The sequence below is a fragment of the Tachypleus tridentatus genome, chromosome 7, assembly GCF_004210375.1.
Source record: "Tachypleus tridentatus isolate NWPU-2018 chromosome 7, ASM421037v1, whole genome shotgun sequence".
Classification (NCBI taxonomy): Eukaryota; Metazoa; Arthropoda; class Merostomata; order Xiphosura; family Limulidae; genus Tachypleus; species Tachypleus tridentatus.
Genome location: NC_134831.1, coordinates 149,647,826 through 149,667,279, shown reverse-complemented (window position 1 = coordinate 149,667,279; position 19,454 = coordinate 149,647,826). Strand labels below are relative to the sequence as shown.

The window sequence follows — 19,454 nt, the reverse complement described above, 5'->3', positions numbered from 1 at the left end:
TCTAAACGTTCTGATAAAAGTGATAGTCATTAAATCTGCACCCCAGTGGCTCAGCGGTGTGTCTGCGGACTTACTACGCTAAAAACCGGGTTTCGATACCCGTGGTGGGCAAAGCACAGATAGCCCATTGTGTAGCTCGGTGCTTAATTCAACAACAACCACATTAAATCTGATTCCTAAAAAGGATTCGTTTCAGCATATTCTTCAGTAATAACTGGTTGAAAGTAAAGATGTGTTGTACATATCGCGCTCCTAACGTTATACTGGTAATAATGACATTGGTGCTGTACGTTCTTACTTCTGTTTATTGACTGAATATAGTAAAGGCAGTTTCCTACAGAAACTTCCCTGTCCTATGTAAAAACTATGTAATTTATTATTGCGACAAATTTTTCGGTAAACAACGAAAATATCTAGAAAATTTCAACTAAAGGTGATAAAAATTCCTAAGTAGAACGTGTAAAGCACATTAAGCTGTCGACGGTTCTAACATTTTTAGCACTTTATTTTCATTAGGCATCTTCTTGTTAAAAATATCCAGATTCTTCTACTTTGCATACAAATTCAGCCATATATTCCCTCCACATAAATATAGACACGTTGCTTCGTTCCTGGCGAATATTGGTATATTTTGATAGTAGTTGATGTTTTTTATGAGTAACGTTGATCCCACAGCGGTACGAATTATAACTCTAAAAATCGTATTTCGATACTTGTTATGACCACAGCACAGAAAGTTCATTGGGTAGATTTGCGCTTAACAACAGAAAAACATACCTGTAACAGATTTTTATAAGCTATAAAAATGTGATCCTTTGTAATTATCATTAAGATGTACGAGTTATATAACACGCTGACTAATAACGTAAGCACTAAACAATTATATGTTATAATATAGAATTGTAAGACACTCGTCTGATCTTAAAACGTTTTCATGGAGGTAATTAGTGAAAATTTGAATTTTTGCCAACAAAGTCGATTTTATAAATTTAGCCCTTTCGCTACGGGCTTGTTGTAATATACACGAGTTCGTCTAAACATTTGTATACGTCAAATATTTGCACTGTAACTTATGATACCTCATGTGTATCTTCATAAAATTTGGGATGCCTTTTGTTAGTAAAGAGTACAAGTTTTTGCACCAAAAATATGATTTTTTAATGACATATTTTTACTAAAGATTTGTTTGTGAAAATAGAGTGTGTTTCGTTACTGAATGCAAAGTGATTTCATGTTATGGTTAAGAAAATTATTCTTCGTCCTCAAAATCAGTGCAATCGATATAACTAGCATACAAGTTCAAACAGGGCGATCAGAAATGTCAGTTTTTCCTCAGTCCCGTTCGCGGAATTAAGGTAAGGTGCTACTAAAATATAGTGATGACAATACCAGGAGGGTATAGTTAATACCGTAATACTTGGAGTTGGTCTAAGTTTATGTTAACATTATAAACCACAGGAAGAGCTTTGAACAAGGACGGAAAGTAGAAAAGGATAGGAAGCTTGGATGATAGGCAGTGGTAACTAGGTCTTCCATGAAAAGCGAAGAAGACCAAGGCTGTGACGAAATAGTGAGTTCTTGGATTATGTGACTATAGCTATCAATATAAACTTATTTATTGTAACAGTAGATTTAGATTGAAATTTGCTTGAAGCTGTGGTAGGAATCACCTTGTTCATTCACGGTCTGGAGTTTTTGTCTTTCTTGACGATCCGGGTTTGAGTCTTCTTACTAGATGTTGGCTGGTTGTTCATAGGGGACGTCATGTTGACTGTCTTCATACATATGGTGTGGATCTGGGACGTGGTAGATTGATAATGTTTAAGTGAATTTGGTACTGGTTGTTTTTGTTGGTAGACTACCATGTGTGATCGTCTGCGTGGAGTTATCCTGTGGGACAAATAAATTGTGTTAATGATAGGTGGCACTGTGCACAGCATCATGTATCTCCTTGTATATCACACTTGCTGGACTTCAAGAAATGTAGTGGCGATCAATGATGGTGGGCGTTCGGCTCCAAAGTGAAAGAAATGAAAGAAACAGCCATTAGCTAGAAGGTGGTTATTACTTTCATGAACTGGGTGAGGAGGCCTGTAATTCTGGACTGGATCCGATGATATGGAGATTCGATTCAGTGGCTGCTTAGATTGAGTGCTAAATATCTCCTGGGTGAATGGAAGGGTGGACGTTTCTTAATAAAGCAGGAAAGAAAGAAATTTGGCTTTTATGGGAAGAAAACTTGACATTTATACCGGCATTCCAGGGTCCAACGAGTTAAACAACCTGTGAAATTTAGTAGTTCCTGTGTTTTATTCATTCTTTTTTCATGGTTCTTGTGTTTTTAGTCAAGTTACAAAAAAAGTCTAATAAAACACTAATGTTACGAAGTTTTTGTCTTTTTTTTACTTCTTGCTCAAAATAAGTATTTATTCCACTCAGAAATGTGTGTAAAGATATCGAACTACAAAGACTTACCAGACGAAGGTAGTTCATACTCCACATGTAAAGTGTTCATTTTAGGTCCTGCTTTTTTGTCTAGCCTTCAATTAAATTTTAACCCATAAAAAAAATCAACTTTCAAAGAAATTCATTTCTGAATTCGTCAGTTGCTCTCTTTAAAGGTTATAAATGCATTCAAAGTCAGTCAGGAAGAGAAAAAAACAGTCTCAACACTGACTCTAAATCTGCTAGTTTATCTTCTTATCAAATGAGAAACCGGTTACACTAATACAATATGCGCATCTGATACACAGAACGAAAGTCTTTGTAAGGTAACACTACCTGTGTCTGTTTTTCTGATCTTGCAAAATCCACCCATTTGTCTTGTCAAAGCCTGAAATGTGAGCACACTTTTATTTTTGTCCAGGTCAGTGTGTGAGAAATATGGCACAGTTCTGTTTAGGAGAAATAGAAAACATTCTCAAACAAGGTAAACAAAGAAATTAATTAGCATAACTTATAATGTTTTTCCAAGTCAGCCCGTTTAATAGCACTAAATAAAGAGAAGTATGTCTCTTCCGTCTCCTGTTCTACATTAGTTCAGTTATTTCTCGCCTCGAGGTGAGAAGAGAAGCCGGCAGTGCTATAGAGACAAGCAAGATTGTAGTATTATATCTATATTTATCTTGATTTACGTGCCAGCCTTCTTCGAGTCTACGTCATTATAAAAACCTGATGGTTGACTTGACTAACTAAACAGGTTACACTTTGAGCGAACTAATGGACTGCAAACCCTTGTTTTTTCGCTCCTACTTGGGTAGGTAAAACTGATTAGGGCATCGTGACGACATTGCTCATCAGGTCTTGTCTCTATATATAAACACGAGAATTTGCTTCTGTTTCCTTAAACTTGCAATCTGTCGGAGAAATATTCACGTAGCGTAGACTGTCTTGTTTTTGGGTGAGTTGGGGTGTTTGAATTGTGGACTACTATACCAGCGGCTACAGAATTTAACAGGTTTGTATAAAACTTTTGAGTTTGACAAATACTCATTCGAACTTCGCCTACTTGTGGTTAAAATGAATTGTGCAATTTACTTTTTTGAAATAGTGCATTAAGTAAATCCTTGTTCACAACATCGTGGCACAGTGCATGTAAATATATGACTTGATTATTTAAAATAGTACCTCGATTAAAATCATGAAAGAAAACATCGTAGCGTGGTGCATGTGAATTGTGTGATTTATTTGAAATAGAATCACCACTCCTTAGTGCTTTAGTTTTAATTTTCTACTTACTTAATAATTAGAAATTCTAATAAGTTTAACAGTGGAATTCATTATATTAGTTTTAATTTTCTAGTTACATTATAATTAGAGATTCTAATAACAGTGGAATTCATTATATTAGTTTTAATTTTCTAGTTACATTATAATTAGAGATTCTAATAACAGTGGCATCCACTATTTTAGTTTTGATTTTCTAGCTAGTTTATTATAAGAGGTTATAGTAGTTTTTTTATGAAATGCCAGTTGAGATTCTATGTTATATTTTTAAACAATATTTATCAGGTTAAATTATGATTCTCATTTAAGAACCTACTGTACGGAGTTTTCTATAAGCCGGTAATTTTTTTTCCACCGACGTATTTATTACTAACATCTTTTCTATACAAATAATTCACAGATATATTTGAATTTACTTCTGTTCATATGAACATATTTCAAAGACTGTGAAACTTCATTGTAATAGATCTTACTGTGCGTTTCAGAAGTTTGTGTATTTAAAAATAAATCGTTCTCGTATTTCAAAAAATTGGTTGAAAATAATATATTCGTCTGTTGAAGGTGAATACAGCTTGCTCGTGATTAGAGCTTTGATGAGAAATGTTGTAAGCAACAGATTTTTTGGACAACATATTAGTCCCTTGCTAAAAGGGCAAGACATGGCCTGGTGGTTAGGGTGCTTGACTCGTCACTGAACATACTCACCCTTTCAGCTGTGAGGACGTTAAAATGTGACAGTCAATTCCACCATCCGTTATTTAAAAATAGCCCAAGAACTGGTCGTGGGTAACGTTGACTTCAAAACTATGTACGGCTTTTGCGTAGGTTTGCCCGAAAATTCAAGAAATTTGCTAAAAGCGTCAACAAGAATATCAAAACCTTCTTCAATATGCTTCTAGGCCCGACATGGCCAGGTGGATTAAGGAGTTCGACTCGTGATCTGAGGGTCGCGGGTTTGAATGCCCGTCGTACCCAACAAGCTTGCCCTTTCAGCCGTGGCTGCGTTATAATGTGACGGTCAATCCCACTCTTCGTTGGTAAAAGAGTAGCCCAAGAGTTGGCGGTGGATGGTGGTGACGAGCTGCCTTCCTTCTAGTTTACACTGCTAAATTAGGGACAACTAGCACAGATAGCCCTCGTGTAGCTTTGCGCGAAATTAAAAACAAACAAACAAAACCATATGCTTTTATCATATTGTTTTTTTTTTTGCTCAGTTTTGATTTTAAAGCTCAATTTTATTTCGTTCTATAGTAATTAGACACTAATTAGAGAATCCAATGTTATTCTGTAATGAGAAAGCTATTAATTGTTTTATAACATAACGTGTCTCTTCTTTTTTTTTAACGCCGACAGGTTTAAACCAAAATGAAGTTTGCAGTATTCTTGTTATTGGTGTGCTGTTTTCTCCCTGCTCTTACTACTGCTAGAAACTCAGGTAAGAATGAAGTATTAAGACAAGAAACTGCCGCTGCGGGTGCTGGGACCAACATTATAAACACCATTACCAACCTTCTGTCATCTTTACCATCTTCTCTTGGTGTGCTCCTGCTTCTACCACTGCTGCCGTTGTTACTTATTTTGTCAGGAGCTGGACCACTGTTTTCTTCACTCACTAATAGTGGTTTAGGAAACCTGGGTGCTCTAGGTGCTGGTGCTGGTGGTCTTTCTAACCTGTTAGCTGGAACAGGAGCAACTGCTGCGGCTGCTGCAGCCAATCCAGGATTTTACTACCGCGAACAAAGATCAGCTAATGCGGATGGAGGAAGCAGCTTTTGGGAAATCTTGACAACAGTGGACAACGCCCTAAAGAAGTACGAGGTTAGTGATCGAGAATGTCAGCTTCGCTTGACCTGTGAAGTCCATCGACAGGGTCTTAGTTCTTCCACAGGTTCCTTCGCCGAGAAGTTAGTCCAGGCTTTTGGGTAAGGCCTGAGATTGACTCTAACTTCTTTCAAAATCCTCCTGTAGATAGATCTCTTAAAAACTACCTATTTATGTCCAATCCTGAAATTAATCGTAACCTCTTTTCTTTTTTAACACCTATTACGACTGAGCTTCGAATACCTAAAACTACTTTCTTGGTTGTTTCATGATCAATCCTGAAATTATTGTATTTTTATTTTTACTTTAGGTTTACATTTATTCAACATTTAATCCGAAAAAAATCCCAACTACTTCCTTAAGTCTTCCTTTAAATCATTTCTTTGCAGGCACATAGTGCTGTTAATATATTAGAAGTAAAACACAAAATGACTTTTTTATATAATGGAAAATAAAGTACTGTATTAGTTGTTTCAGCTGAAAAGTTTCAGTAAAATAGCCCTGATGATGGTAACTATACTATCAAAACTAATCTATCAAAACAACTAATAAAAAGCTTTATATTTCTTACTGAGCCAAACGATATCGTTTTTTAGTTCCCACTTCTAATATACTTGTTTTATATGTTTTTTTAAGAAATATATCTTACAGCAAACCCGAAGAGACTGTAACTTTTGTTTTAATCTAACTTTATATATTGCAAAGTAAAATAAAAAACTAACATTAGACTGTCCAACACTCTTTTCACATTTCCTTTCTTCTACTTCTTCTTGTATGGTTAGAGGTATATCATTAAACACAAATGCTTCTTAAAAACTAAACATTAGTCACGTATTCTATACATGTAAAAACGGCTGGAATGGTTAGAGAAGGCTCTATGCAGAGGAGCGAGCAACGTTTCGACTTTCTTTGGTCATCGTCAGGAAACGTTGTTGGCTTCTCCACATAGATCTATCTCTATCCATACCAGCCGTTTTTACATGTATATTTTTCTCTGCAAGTGTGTTTTCTCGTCATCACGGATCACGAGTCATGTTCTATTTCTGAAGCCTTTTTTCTACTTTTTCTTCACTACATTTTTCATTCTAAATGCCTAAGCCATAGTTTATTTTCTCTTGCATTTTTTCTCTTAAATTAAGTAAGAATGCCCCTAGTGGCACAGCGGGATGTCTGGAGACTCATACTGCTAAGAACCGGGATTCGATTGCCGTGGTGGGCAGAGCACAGATCGCCCAATGTGTAAGTTTTTAAATTACGTAAAAATAGCCCCCCATGGTCACAGCGGGATGTCTGCAGACTTATACTGCTAAAAACCGAGATTCTAGTGCCGTGGTGGGCAGAGCACATATAGTCCATTGTGTAAATTTTTAAATTACGTAAGAATGGCCTCCCAGTGGCACAGCGGTATATATGCAGAGTCACATTGCTAAGAACCGAGATTCGATTGCCGTGGTGGACAGAGAACGGATAGTCCATTGTGTAAGTTTTTGCTTAATTTCAATCAATAAATCAATTAAGTAGGAATGATGTCGAACATTAAGTACTTCATACTAACCTCTTACAACATAATACATCATATTAACCTCTTACAGCATAATACTTCATACTAACCTCTTACAACATAATACATCATATTAACCTCTTACAACATAATACATTATATTAACCTCTTACAACATAATACATGTTTTATCATAGAAAACAGTCTAGTGATTCAGCGGTATGTCAGAAAACTTATAACGCTAACAACTGGGTTTCGTTACACGTGGTGGTTACAGCACAGATAACTCATTGTATAGCTTTGCTCTTAACAACAAAGAAACAAATAACATAGAAAAAAGGTCAATCAATATTTTAAACACATTAATTTAAAACTAGTAAAACATTATGGGTTATGTTACAAATTTTGTATTGTACAATTTATATATATATATAGTAGCGTGATTGACTTATAATTCTTTTGGGTGTAACTACAAAAGTTATTCTATCATCTCTATTACTATCCTTTTATAACACTTCAAAGGGCAAAAACTCATAAAATACGAGAAATGCTTTAATTGTAGTGCAACTGTAGATTTAGTGTTAGAAAACTACTTACCCTTTAAACAATACATCTTGCACAAACTGTAATAAAATCAAACTCTGAAGAAATAAAAAACTACGAATACATAAGGATGGACTTATAAACGTTCTACACTTTGAATCACTAGAATAAGTTCTGATTTAGAAATGTCTTTGCAACTTCCAAGAAAGGAAAAATTATCAGCATATGCTGTTAGGGAGAAATTGTATTTTTAATTTTAAATATATGTGTATTCAGAAATACTTGTACATACAATCGTTAATTAAAGTCAAAATGTATGAAGATTCTTACAATTTGTAGGTTTAGATTATCATTATAAAGCGGATAAATTGGAAGAAAACACTGCCAATAAACTTGATTTTTCAGATTTATTTGTTAGCACAGTTCTTAAGGTAAGAGTCCCACAGAGGGTCAGTGATTACATTGTGGAATTACAACACTACAATTTCGGTTTCTGTTTCCCTGAATTAACTCATTATGTAGTTTTGTGTTAAAATGAACAATCTTTAAAAAATCCTAGTGTTGGATAATGATATGATCACTGGATCGATAAAATAAGATTGATATTTAGTTTCGCATGTTGACACGATTATTTGGGTTCATGGACAAGAAAGAAATTTGGTGCTAGATGTGAATAGATCACTGCATTGATCAAATGAGAAATATATTTGTTGTTATTCAATAACAAGATCATTAGACTGATTAGATAAGAGAAATATTTGGTGCTATACATTGATGGATATAATTTAACATTTGAAAAAGCAATATAATTTGAAAAATGAAAACTGAGACGATAATTTAAGAATACAAAATAAACTTCCAAATTGGTCAAACATAATGTAGTAATTGAAATAATCGTAGTATTATTAATTTTAATTCAACCTCCAGGAGCAGAACGGTATGTCTACGGACTCACATCACTAGAAATCGGGTTTCGATACCTATGGTGGGCAGAACACAGATAGTCCATTGTGTAGCTTTGTGCTTAATTCCAAATAGTCGATCAATAATTTTAGTTCGTTCTAAAGTACTTGATCTAGGTCTGTTTCTTGTTTCAGTGTTTCACAGGTTAATTTTTTTGGAAAATACTTAAATGCTGTTACCACCTGTGTTGTTGTATAAAATTTATCATCTAATTAATTGATATATCAGTGCAAATGTTATAGTTTTATATTTTCATCTGTATTTAATGTTTTTATATAATAATTACTTCAGTTTTATCTCCATTTACAAAAAAAAACAACGAAAAATTTGTCTTCATAGCGATATGATAATGTTTGGAGACAGCTTAAATTGATAACAAAGAAAACGTTTTTACGATTTTAACTCAGTAAGCAAATGTACAGATTTAAACCAGATTTTGTCATCATCAGATGGAAAATCTTGTTGAAATGTTGCAGATTTGCTTCTATGTTAAACATGCAATGAAGTTTTCTTCGTAATTCATTCAAGCCATGTATGAGCTTTATTAATATCATGGTGAGTTATGAGCTTTATTAATATCATGGTGAGTTACTCATCACCGAATTTATTCACCAATATACTGGTTGTATACATATTCTTCTGTTTGGATTTTCAAACGAAAATGTAAAATTAACGTTAAGTTATTTTTGCTGATGATAATAGATGTATAGAACATATAGACACTATGTCATATTTTAATATCCATGCACAGTAATTAATTCAATAATTACGAAGAGTATAATCCACTATTATCATTGTCAAGGTGATGTGATGCAGTAAAACAAATGTGATAATTTATAAACCTTTTTATATCTAAAAGTCAAAATTATTCTGTAAACGTGAAAGATGCTTTATAAAATACAATGGTTTAAAAGTATGAAAACTGAAAGCATGATAAGTTGTAAGTTTTATCATGAAACTAAGATAGAACAATCAAATATTAAATCAAAGGAACATTTAAAATATTCGATCATAAAATATTTATTATGTTAACTTAATCACAAAATATCAATTTGTTCAATCATCTCTTTCTTCAACAGAATAGAGAGTCGAATAGCTAAATCCAGTTTCGGCAAAAGTACGAAAAAGGCTATGAACGACTTTTTCAAGGCTGCTCGATACGGAATGGCCCATAAAGATTGTGCTTCTATTTACTTCCGCTGTACGGAGTATCAGAACTAACCCATCGAAACATTTGAAGAAACCTGGTTTGCCTTTATTTCTGTACACTGGTGATCACAGCAGTCATTTAGAAATTAATATTAGGAACTATAAAAAAATAAAATATAAACGGGTAGAGCTATTTCCATGAGCAGAATATTTTATATTGGAGTATATATTTCTGTTTCTCATACTTTGAGAAATAAAAACAGTTATCTAACTTTATATAATGAAAAACTGCTAATGGTTTCTTATACGTACAAAATTTTATCTTAAGGAATCTATAAAAGAAATACGTATAAATCTCAATAAATAATTCAGCAATAGTTAAAATAAATGGCTTATATGGTTATACTTTCTAGAAGAATAAAGCTATTTTTTGGATGACAGGTTATATATAACTCAAGCATTTCGCCTCATGAATGTTGTTTTTTATGTAACGCTTTGCTATCAATGCGTTTGTTTTTAATTTCTATGCTTTTCAACGACGTTTTATTTTTCTTACTCATATTACTTCATATTAAAATTAAACACCACCAACCGAACTTGTTTTGTATCTTTTACAGTCTAATATTAGACCTCAATTGAAAAGGAGACATTTTTTAAATTTTTTTTTCATAAAACAGGGTGGTCAAGCAATTGCTCAAAAATTGTGCTTGGAGGAAGTTCTAAACTATTGTAAAATAGTTTTTCCAAGTACTTTACCAACCGACTACTATCACACTTGGTTGATTTCTGCCATGATAATTGTTCTTTGTTCTGTTTTCGTTTTGTTTTTGCGAAACCATTTTAGTATTTTTGACTGGATAAACAATTTCCCCAGTAAGCATTTTTGTTTAATTAAAACATCTTTTGCAGAAAATAAACGTTACAAAATTTCACAAGTAAAAGTTTTCATCTGTTGTCTCGTGATTGTTTCTCATTCATTCGTTAGGTCAAACGTATTTTGTGTAAATAATTCTATTAAAGAATTTCTTTATTACCTGAATAAAACATTCTATTTTATAGTATTAACATATTTATTACCATTTGATATAAGTTTCCTTCCCGTGTATTTTATATTTTACTGTAATTATGATATAATATCACATAATTTTCCCATTTTTACTATAGGATTTGATTTTGAAGTTTACGTTGTATTTCGTTAAACTAAAAAACTTTTTTCTGTTGGAAACACTATATTATGTGATCAGTGATGTTGAGAATATGTAGGTGTTTGTGTGCGTATTTATTGGTTCGCTTAGTAAATCATACAATGTAACAAAATTGTTTTACATGTATTTTGGGATCGTTTTTACATAATGTCTATGGGTACTACCATCCAACTATAGTTGAAAAACTAATATTTTTCTTTTTTTCTATGTTATTTTGTAAAGTGTTATGCTATACTTTCTTGCGCGTGCAATGTTTACAAGTATCTATTACGTCAGTCGATGGTTTGATATGTTATTGTATTAGTTCTGCCATTTTCAATTAATAAAAAGGAATTTTAAAACTGATTTTTCCGTTTTCCTTCTGAACAAAATAGGGCGTTATTAGTAACGATAACAAATGTGTAGCCTAGTGGTTACTGTCGAACTGCGGGTCGAAATGTCCGGGGATCGAGGAGTGGTGACACTAAGCATGATCTGCATTTTCGATTCTGAAAGTGCTATAAAAGTAACATTCAATCCTGATATTCGACTTCAAGAACCAGAAGTCGATTTGGTAGCGAGTGATTCAAGCTGGCTGTTATATCTTTGATCAGTAGTTCAAAATAAAGGGCGATGACATTTAAACTCCAGATATCTCTGACCTGTACGTCTAGCCCATGTGCTCATTAGGTGTCGGTTTTGTTTAAAATTCCAGTGTCGAAAACACGAAGTAGGCTTAAAATCGCGCAGCATGACTTGTTCTTTTCTAAGTATTCCTGAATTAATACACTGAAAATGGGACAATTATTTTCTACATTTTTAGTTATATATTACAATTTATCCTACAAAAGTCCCGAATGTATTACGTAACGTACTATAATTTCGACTAGCCTGAAATTGAGTTAAATGATAATTTAGATTTGGAAGCTAAATAAATGTCGATATGTATCCAATTTATGATACTAACCAACAAGATTGACACACATAGATTCTTTCGTTTTTGATACAAATATATTTTACTATTCAAACAACAACACAATTTACAGTAATGGTTAATACAAATAATGATTTATGTACAAGAGTTTTACAAACTTACAAACAATATTGAGTCCTTTATCTTCTCTGAGCTCCCTTGGTATCTTATCGAGAGTTCACGATGAGCATATTAATTTTGAGTTAATTCACTTGACAGGAAACTAGCTAGCTCCGCGTTCTTCGCTGATCACACGTCGAATATTCCACTGCTGAAGTTGTACAATGTTTGCGTATAATACCAATGTTCGATGTAAATCTGCTGATGTTAAATGGTTTACGGTGTTCGAAATTTGGAAACGTTCCTGGTCAATTATCTTAAGTTCCCAATTAATAAGTGTTAATCACAGTTATAGCTTCGGATATTTTTTGTACACTAGCTATAGCAAACCAATATTATATATTGTGTATTAGTGTGTCGCCTTGGTTATATTTATAGGTGTGAGGAAAGCTTTTAGAAACTTAAGTTTAGGCAACAATATAAAAGATACATTAGTGCTTACGTACACACATATATCGTAGATTCTTACACTCAAGAATCTTATACAATTTTAGTGGATATGCGGGAATTTCGTAATACGGATTTAACAAGATAAGTTATTCACGTTTCTAAATATAAATGTAACTTAATCAAAGACTGACATCGAAATATATTTATGATAAAAAATACATCACATCTCCATCCTTATAGAATTAAAAACTGACTTTAGACAATTTTAACTAAAATATTATATATATGTATATACATTGACAACAATAGATTAAATATAATACATTATCACAGAATTATACAATTTCAATAAGGCTATTTGTATAGATTGTGATTTTAAAATTACATAGCACGTGAAAATGCATCAGCACAAATGTTATCAATCCCATTCACATGGATTATCTTCAAATTATACTCTTCTATTTTATCCATTAACTTGATTGAGAAACGTCAACGGGTTAGGATCAGTGTAAATGACAATAGGTTGTTGTGATACAGGTACACATACATTAAATTGTTCTATAACTAACACCAAAGTCAATATTTCTTTTTACATAGTAAAATAATTCTTTTACGAAAATTAAAGCTTTTAGAAAAATAACAAATATGGAGTCTAATTGTAATAGAATGGCATCATTAACAAAACTGCTGGCATCAAGAACTAATGCGAAAGGCTTATCAAAATCAGGTGTCATCAATACAAGGTAAATGCACAATAAAGATGTGACCTTTCAAAAGTAAATTGACATGTTTCAGACCAATTGAACTTTTGATTTTCGATCAGTAGGTTTGTTAATGGCACAGTAATGTCAGCAAAATTTTTTACAAATTTTCCTGTATTAAACAGCTATTTTTAAAACTCTCATCAAACTTTTCTTGTTGGTCAGAATTAGATAATTCATATCACAATCAACCTTGGCTGAATGTCAGAATTACTCAGTTTCATGTTGCATTCATCTCCATTTTTTTCTCAAATTCACGGGTGTCTGAGTCAAAGCAATTGTCATCAGTATCAGAAGAACACTCAACGGTTAAAATATTTTCGGATATATCTTGGATGTAATAGGACATCAAATTATCGATATGACAAAGCTGAGTAGCCTTTCAACAACTGGGTGATTTTACAACATAGTCTGTATCATTGACTTTCCAAACAACCTTACAGGGACCATGGTACCTACCTTTGAGTAGATGTTCTACAGTGAGTTACAATACTAACACCATTTCACCAGGACAAAAATTGTGCTCTTTAGCCTTGTGGTCATAAACGTTTTTCATTTTAGCTTAAGATGAAATCAAATTTTCCCAAGCCAATTCACAAGTGTGTAAGAATCTCGACTAAAATTTGGAAACGTAACCCAATAAGTGCATTTATCTCGAGTAATTTTATAATTATTGTTCCTTCAGCAACCTCAAATTGAAACAAATTTCTAACAATATTGGAAAAATTTACACTTTCTCTGTAGTAGAATTTTGTATAAGAAAATGTGTAATTTGTCTTCGCTATTGAAGGACAGGTGGCACACTCTGAAATATAAAAAAAATAAAATTATTTCCAGCCTAAAAACACCTTAAGCAACACATAAGCTAAACGACCTGGTTAAAGACCTCTAGAATGCAAGCAGAGTCATTCCTAATTTAAAACTGTCGACTATAAGGAGTGCGGCAAGTCGGCTAATCCCACTGCTTATGTTACTGCTCTTCTCCGAATAACGTAATAGTTTTGTTTGTTTGTTTGTAATTAAGCACAAAGCTACACGAGGACTATCCGCGCTAGCCGTCCCTAAGTTAACAGTGTAAGACTAGAGGGAAGGCAGCTAGTCATCATCACTTACCGCCAACTCTTGGGCTACTCTTTTACCAACGAATAGTGGGATTAACCGTAACATTATAACGTCCCACGGCTGAAAGGATTAGCATGTTTGGTGTGACGAGAATTCGAACCTGTGACCCTCGGATTACGAGTCGAACGCCTTAACTCACCTTGTCATGCCGGGCCTTAGCGTGATTGACTGACACAGTTAAAACGTACTACGGCTGAAAGTAAGGATCGTATCGCGGCTTGAGCCTTGGACTTTCTGATCCGAAGTCTGAATTATTAGACCCCTTCCCAGCATGATTGATATATGGTGAAGGTAGTGGTTAAAAGTGAATGAGTAGTTCGCTCTCTCTCTCTTATGGTTATTTGGGAATTTGTGATTATATACCCCAGAAGGTCAGGTTTCGTCGACCTCTTTCTCCTTCCTATGTATTTGTTTTAGCAACTGTCAAGTGTATTTATACATTGTACACCAGGGCCAGAGTAACCTGCACTTACTCAGGCCCCTGCCCCCACAGTGGCTCAGCGGTATTTCTGCGGACTTACAACACTAATAACAGGGTTTCTATACCCGTGATGGGCAGAGCACAGATAGTCCATAATTGTGCTTAATTCCAAAACAACAACAAAAACAACAACTATTCAGGCCCCTATCAGGGCAATATCCATGCATTATCTACATATACACTTGGTGCAAATATATCATTTCTCTTTATAGTTCCATAACAATTTGAACTATCCTTAGACAAGTATCAACTATAAAACATTCACATAAATCCCTTTCAATGTTTATTAGCTATTCTTTAACTAATGTGGAGTCTAGTTTATAGGTGATCTTTTTGTTTTACTTAAGAAACAAATAATTAAAAAATACTGACTGAAAAGACATATTCTTATTAAACCAATAATACACACATGAGCCCTCTATATTTCAAAACGTGATCATGTTAGCGATTTCTAGGGTTTATATAAAATAAAGCGTATTTTCCTGACGCTAATGTTAAGTAAAAATAAGAGGAAATTTGTCAAACGTTAAATATTTATTTAATGAATTCATTTTTCTAACTTTTTTAATTCATATGTAAAAGTAATGAATATTCATAAATCGTAGAAATCTTTCTATTTCTAATTCCACGTATTATGATGGCTATGCATAATAATTTAAAACAGAGTCAGTAATTACGTTATTCTGTCGTAAATCCCATAAAAATGAATAGCAATAATGGAAATATGTCTGCAACAAGGTTAAACATAGTAAAATAGATTTTTAAATGTGGTTCGAGTTTTCTGTAAGAAAATGGGATTTATGGGATTTCTTAAACAATGCGTAAAGTAAATGCCCACACTACCTGACAGCTTTACTATTATTATTATTATAAAAACTCAACGCTCATATATTATAGAAGTATTAAAATATCTTTACAGAGACTCAAATCCCAAGTATAGTGTTGGTGGGAATTAGATGGGAATCCCACTGACTTCCTGAAAAATTTAGCAAACAAGGTCACGGTCACGGTCACGTGTGTTTGCTGTTGTAATACTTAACGAGACGGAATGTTACGTTATTTCATTCAAAGTCCTGCCAAACCACACCTACCATGAACTTGACCGGGAACAGAGAACATTGAACTCGTTGAACAAACCAGAAAATTTAGTTGTTAAGTTCATTACCAAAACGAATCTGTGTTCCGCAAAAGGTCAGGTTTGTTAATCTAAATTTGAATTATGTCATTTATTTTAAAAAAAATGAATTTTTCAATAACGTATTTTCCTTGTTATAATTCTTTATCATTTTTATCACTTGTTAAAATTCCAGCACGCTACATTAATAATGATTTAAAATTGTAGACACCTAAAATTAAATTAGACAAAAAAGAAAAATCAAATTAACTACAAATCTGTATTTCCAAATTAGTCATGTGTTTTTATAGAGATTTAATGTGAAAATATAGACTGTTACTATTTTAAGGCTCGGCAAGGACAGATGGTTAAAGCACTCGTCTCCTCATCCAAGAGTTGCGGGTTCGAATCCCTGCGCACCCAATATGCTCGCCTTTTTAGCCATGGGGCGTTATAATATGACGATTAATCCCTTTATTCGTTGGTAAAAGAGTAGCCTTCTAGTCTTACACTGCTAAATTAGGAACAGATAGCCCTCGGGCAGCTTTGCGCGAAATTCAAACGAAACTAATATTTTAAATTCTAGATTGTTCTATCTTCTATTTTAGAACAAATAGTTTTGCATGTAGTCGGAGTTATTGAATATATATTGTGTATATATAATATACAATTACTTCTTTAAAATTATAATTTTTGAAACTTCCTTTCTACAGCGTATTACATAACATATAAAACTGTGTATCACTTTTTTTTATCACTATTGAAGGCCACAAACACTTGTGTTAACAATTAACACATGGATGCATATACATAATTATCATTCTTTTTACTGTAAATCAACGTTTCCCAAGTCATCAACGACTCCTTAAACAAATATGGTTTCTTGCGTCCCCTCTTTTTTAAATGAATAAAAAAGTGAGTTAAGTGATGAGATATAATACACGTTTACACATTAAAATGCTATATGTATTTTAGTAATCACGTATTATTTTCATTAATTAAAAAAACACATTAAAATGCTTAATTTTGTATTATCCCACTATTGACTTTGCCCTGATCCTTCACTCCCCAAACAAAAGATTACTTGCTCTCCCCCTGGCGAGATGTGCGCTACACACCTTTAAAAACGTTGCTGTAAAAGACAGAATGATACCGTAATGATGATTTTACAGAAAATAAAATGATAATTATTCAGCAGAGTATTAATTAGAACGATTTATCCCAAAGGTAATGCGGCCGAAAACTGGAGGATAGTGCGTGACCTTTTGTTATTGCGTAGTATTGCAAATCTGAAAGTCAAATATTAAAGCTGCGAAAAATTACTCAACATGCTACACGCAATCAAACTGGGGATGTTATAACTACGAGAATGTGTTTGTTTGTTTCGTTATTTTCGCGTAACGCCACACAAAGAGGAATCTACGTAGATCCGTCTCTAATTTTAAGATAACAGAGAAATAATCTAGTCAACAGCGGCCACCGACAATTCTGAGGCTACTCTTGTGTGGCCAAATAGTGGAATTTGACTGTTACTCCTATAATACCCCCACAGCCCAAAAGAGCGCAATGCGTTTCTGTGGCAATGTGTTACAAATCATAAACCTTAAGATCCACAGTCAGTGTACGTTTTGAAGTATATTTGTTGTTATTAATAAATAAATAGAAATCATACATAAAGTATGATAGATAATCTGAGCAAAACACTTTATACGTAAAAAGCAGGCAAGTTGTAATATACAGATTAACTTTATAAAAATATAATATCCACACACACTCAGAAAATAACCAAGTTAAATTAAATTCCAAGTTCTGTAGAAATGAAATTAAGAGAAAAAAAAAGAATATATGTGGAGACATAATGTTAAATCGACTAAGTTACACACTATATGTGTCCTCTATTGACTAATGGGTAAGTCGATGCACTTACAACACAATAATCTGGGGCCTGGCATGCCAAGTGTATTAAGGCGTTCGACTCGTAATCCGAGGGTCGCTGGTTTGAATCTCGGTCGCACCAAACATGCCCGCCCTTTCGGCCGTGGGAGCGTTATAATGTGACAATCAATCCCACTATTCGTTTGTAAAAAAGTAGCCCAAGAACTGGCGGTGGGTGATGATGACTAGTTCCCTTTCCTCTATTCTTACACTGCAAAATTAGGGACGGCTAGCGCAGGTAGTCCTCGCGTAGCTTTGCGCGAAGTTAAAAACAACCATTTTCGGGTATTGCCACAGAAGGTAAAATAATTAATAAAACTGCAAACCATTAATAACTTTTAAGTAGTGTGAATTGAAACAATAAAATTAATTGTGAGAACTGAACAATCTACCAGCTTTTATTATGCTTGGCTTATTTCATAAGTTTTACAGCACCATGTAAACAGTTGGTTCTCATTAAAAAAAATTTTTTACGTTGAATTTTTCGCCATTTAAAAAGAAATCAGTCTTCTTGCATGATCAGTTAATCATATTGAATTGGATTATATAAATAATTTGCGTTTGATTTATTAAACAGTTAGGTATATCTTATGTCCCTGCAGATACTATCCATAACTGTTTGTTTTTGAAAGTAAGCACAAACCTACACGATTCTAGCATTTTAAGTCCGCAGACAAACCGCTGCAGCATGGGGAGGGGGGAGGTGACACGATCCATCCCTGAGTATTATTAACACATCCATGTATGATGCGTTTTATATAATCCAATTTAACTAAGTATTAAATTGGTGCTATCCGTTGGGTAAGTGGTAAGTTTACGTACTCACATCGCTAAAATCTGGAGATGAACAAAACGAAAATAGCTGGTAGTTTGTCTATGTAAGAAAGCAAACACATCTAGATTGCATTGCCCTCCAGTGGCATAAGTTGAAATGTCTACATTTTCTATAAAGTCCATTGTGCCCGTACTAACAGAAGAATGCATAAATGGAACAAGGTCGGAATAATTTGTGAACATATTTGCATATACATTTGCATAATACTAAGCTAACAGTAGGTAAAACCACGGAATAAAACATGGACGAACATTAGTATAAATGAAAATTCACAAATTACTATAACTAACAGAAATATCCGCCCTCAGTTGCTACTACTTCCTGCGGCATTTTCCAGAATCGTCAGACAGTTCCACAGCAATGTACCCATATTTGACATTCAATTAATGTTTACCATCCATAAGAAAAAAGATGTTATTGAAATTTTAGTTTAAAAATGAACTACCATCACAGCATTACATCACAGAGTAACTTTAATGAAGTATTTATTCGTAGACGTAGTTAGCAACGAAAGCATCTTGCTTTTCTGTTGCAACACTCACGAGATTTTCACTAAAGAAAAACAAATATTTTTAAGCTTGTTTTGTGATTGTTTTATATTTGAAACTTACACCTTTTTGTCATTTTTATTGTTTGAATCTGAAACTCCATTGTGTTTGTAAATTTTATTGGTTAAATCTGAAACTCCAAGTGTTTGTAAATTTTATTGGTTAAATTGGAAACTCCATTGTGTTTGTACATTTTATTAGTTAAATCTGAAACTCCATTGTGTTTGTAAATTTTATTGGTTAATTCTGAAGCATATTATTTTGGGGGAATATTAGTTGTTTTACTTA

At 33.4% G+C, this 19,454-nt stretch overlaps 1 protein-coding gene across 1 annotated transcript; it reads left to right on the top strand.

Moving 5' to 3' along the window:
- Positions 1 to 3,216: 3,216 nt before the first annotated feature.
- On the top strand, positions 3,217 to 10,040 carry LOC143258165 (uncharacterized). Its single transcript, XM_076517174.1, has 3 exons — positions 3,217 to 3,457; positions 5,080 to 5,544; positions 9,634 to 10,040. The coding sequence occupies exons 2-3, from the start codon at positions 5,092 to 5,094 to the stop codon at positions 9,652 to 9,654; spliced, it is 474 nt and encodes a 157-aa protein (XP_076373289.1). The 5' UTR covers positions 3,217 to 3,457; positions 5,080 to 5,091; the 3' UTR covers positions 9,655 to 10,040.
- The last annotated feature ends 9,414 nt before the right edge of the window (positions 10,041 to 19,454 follow it).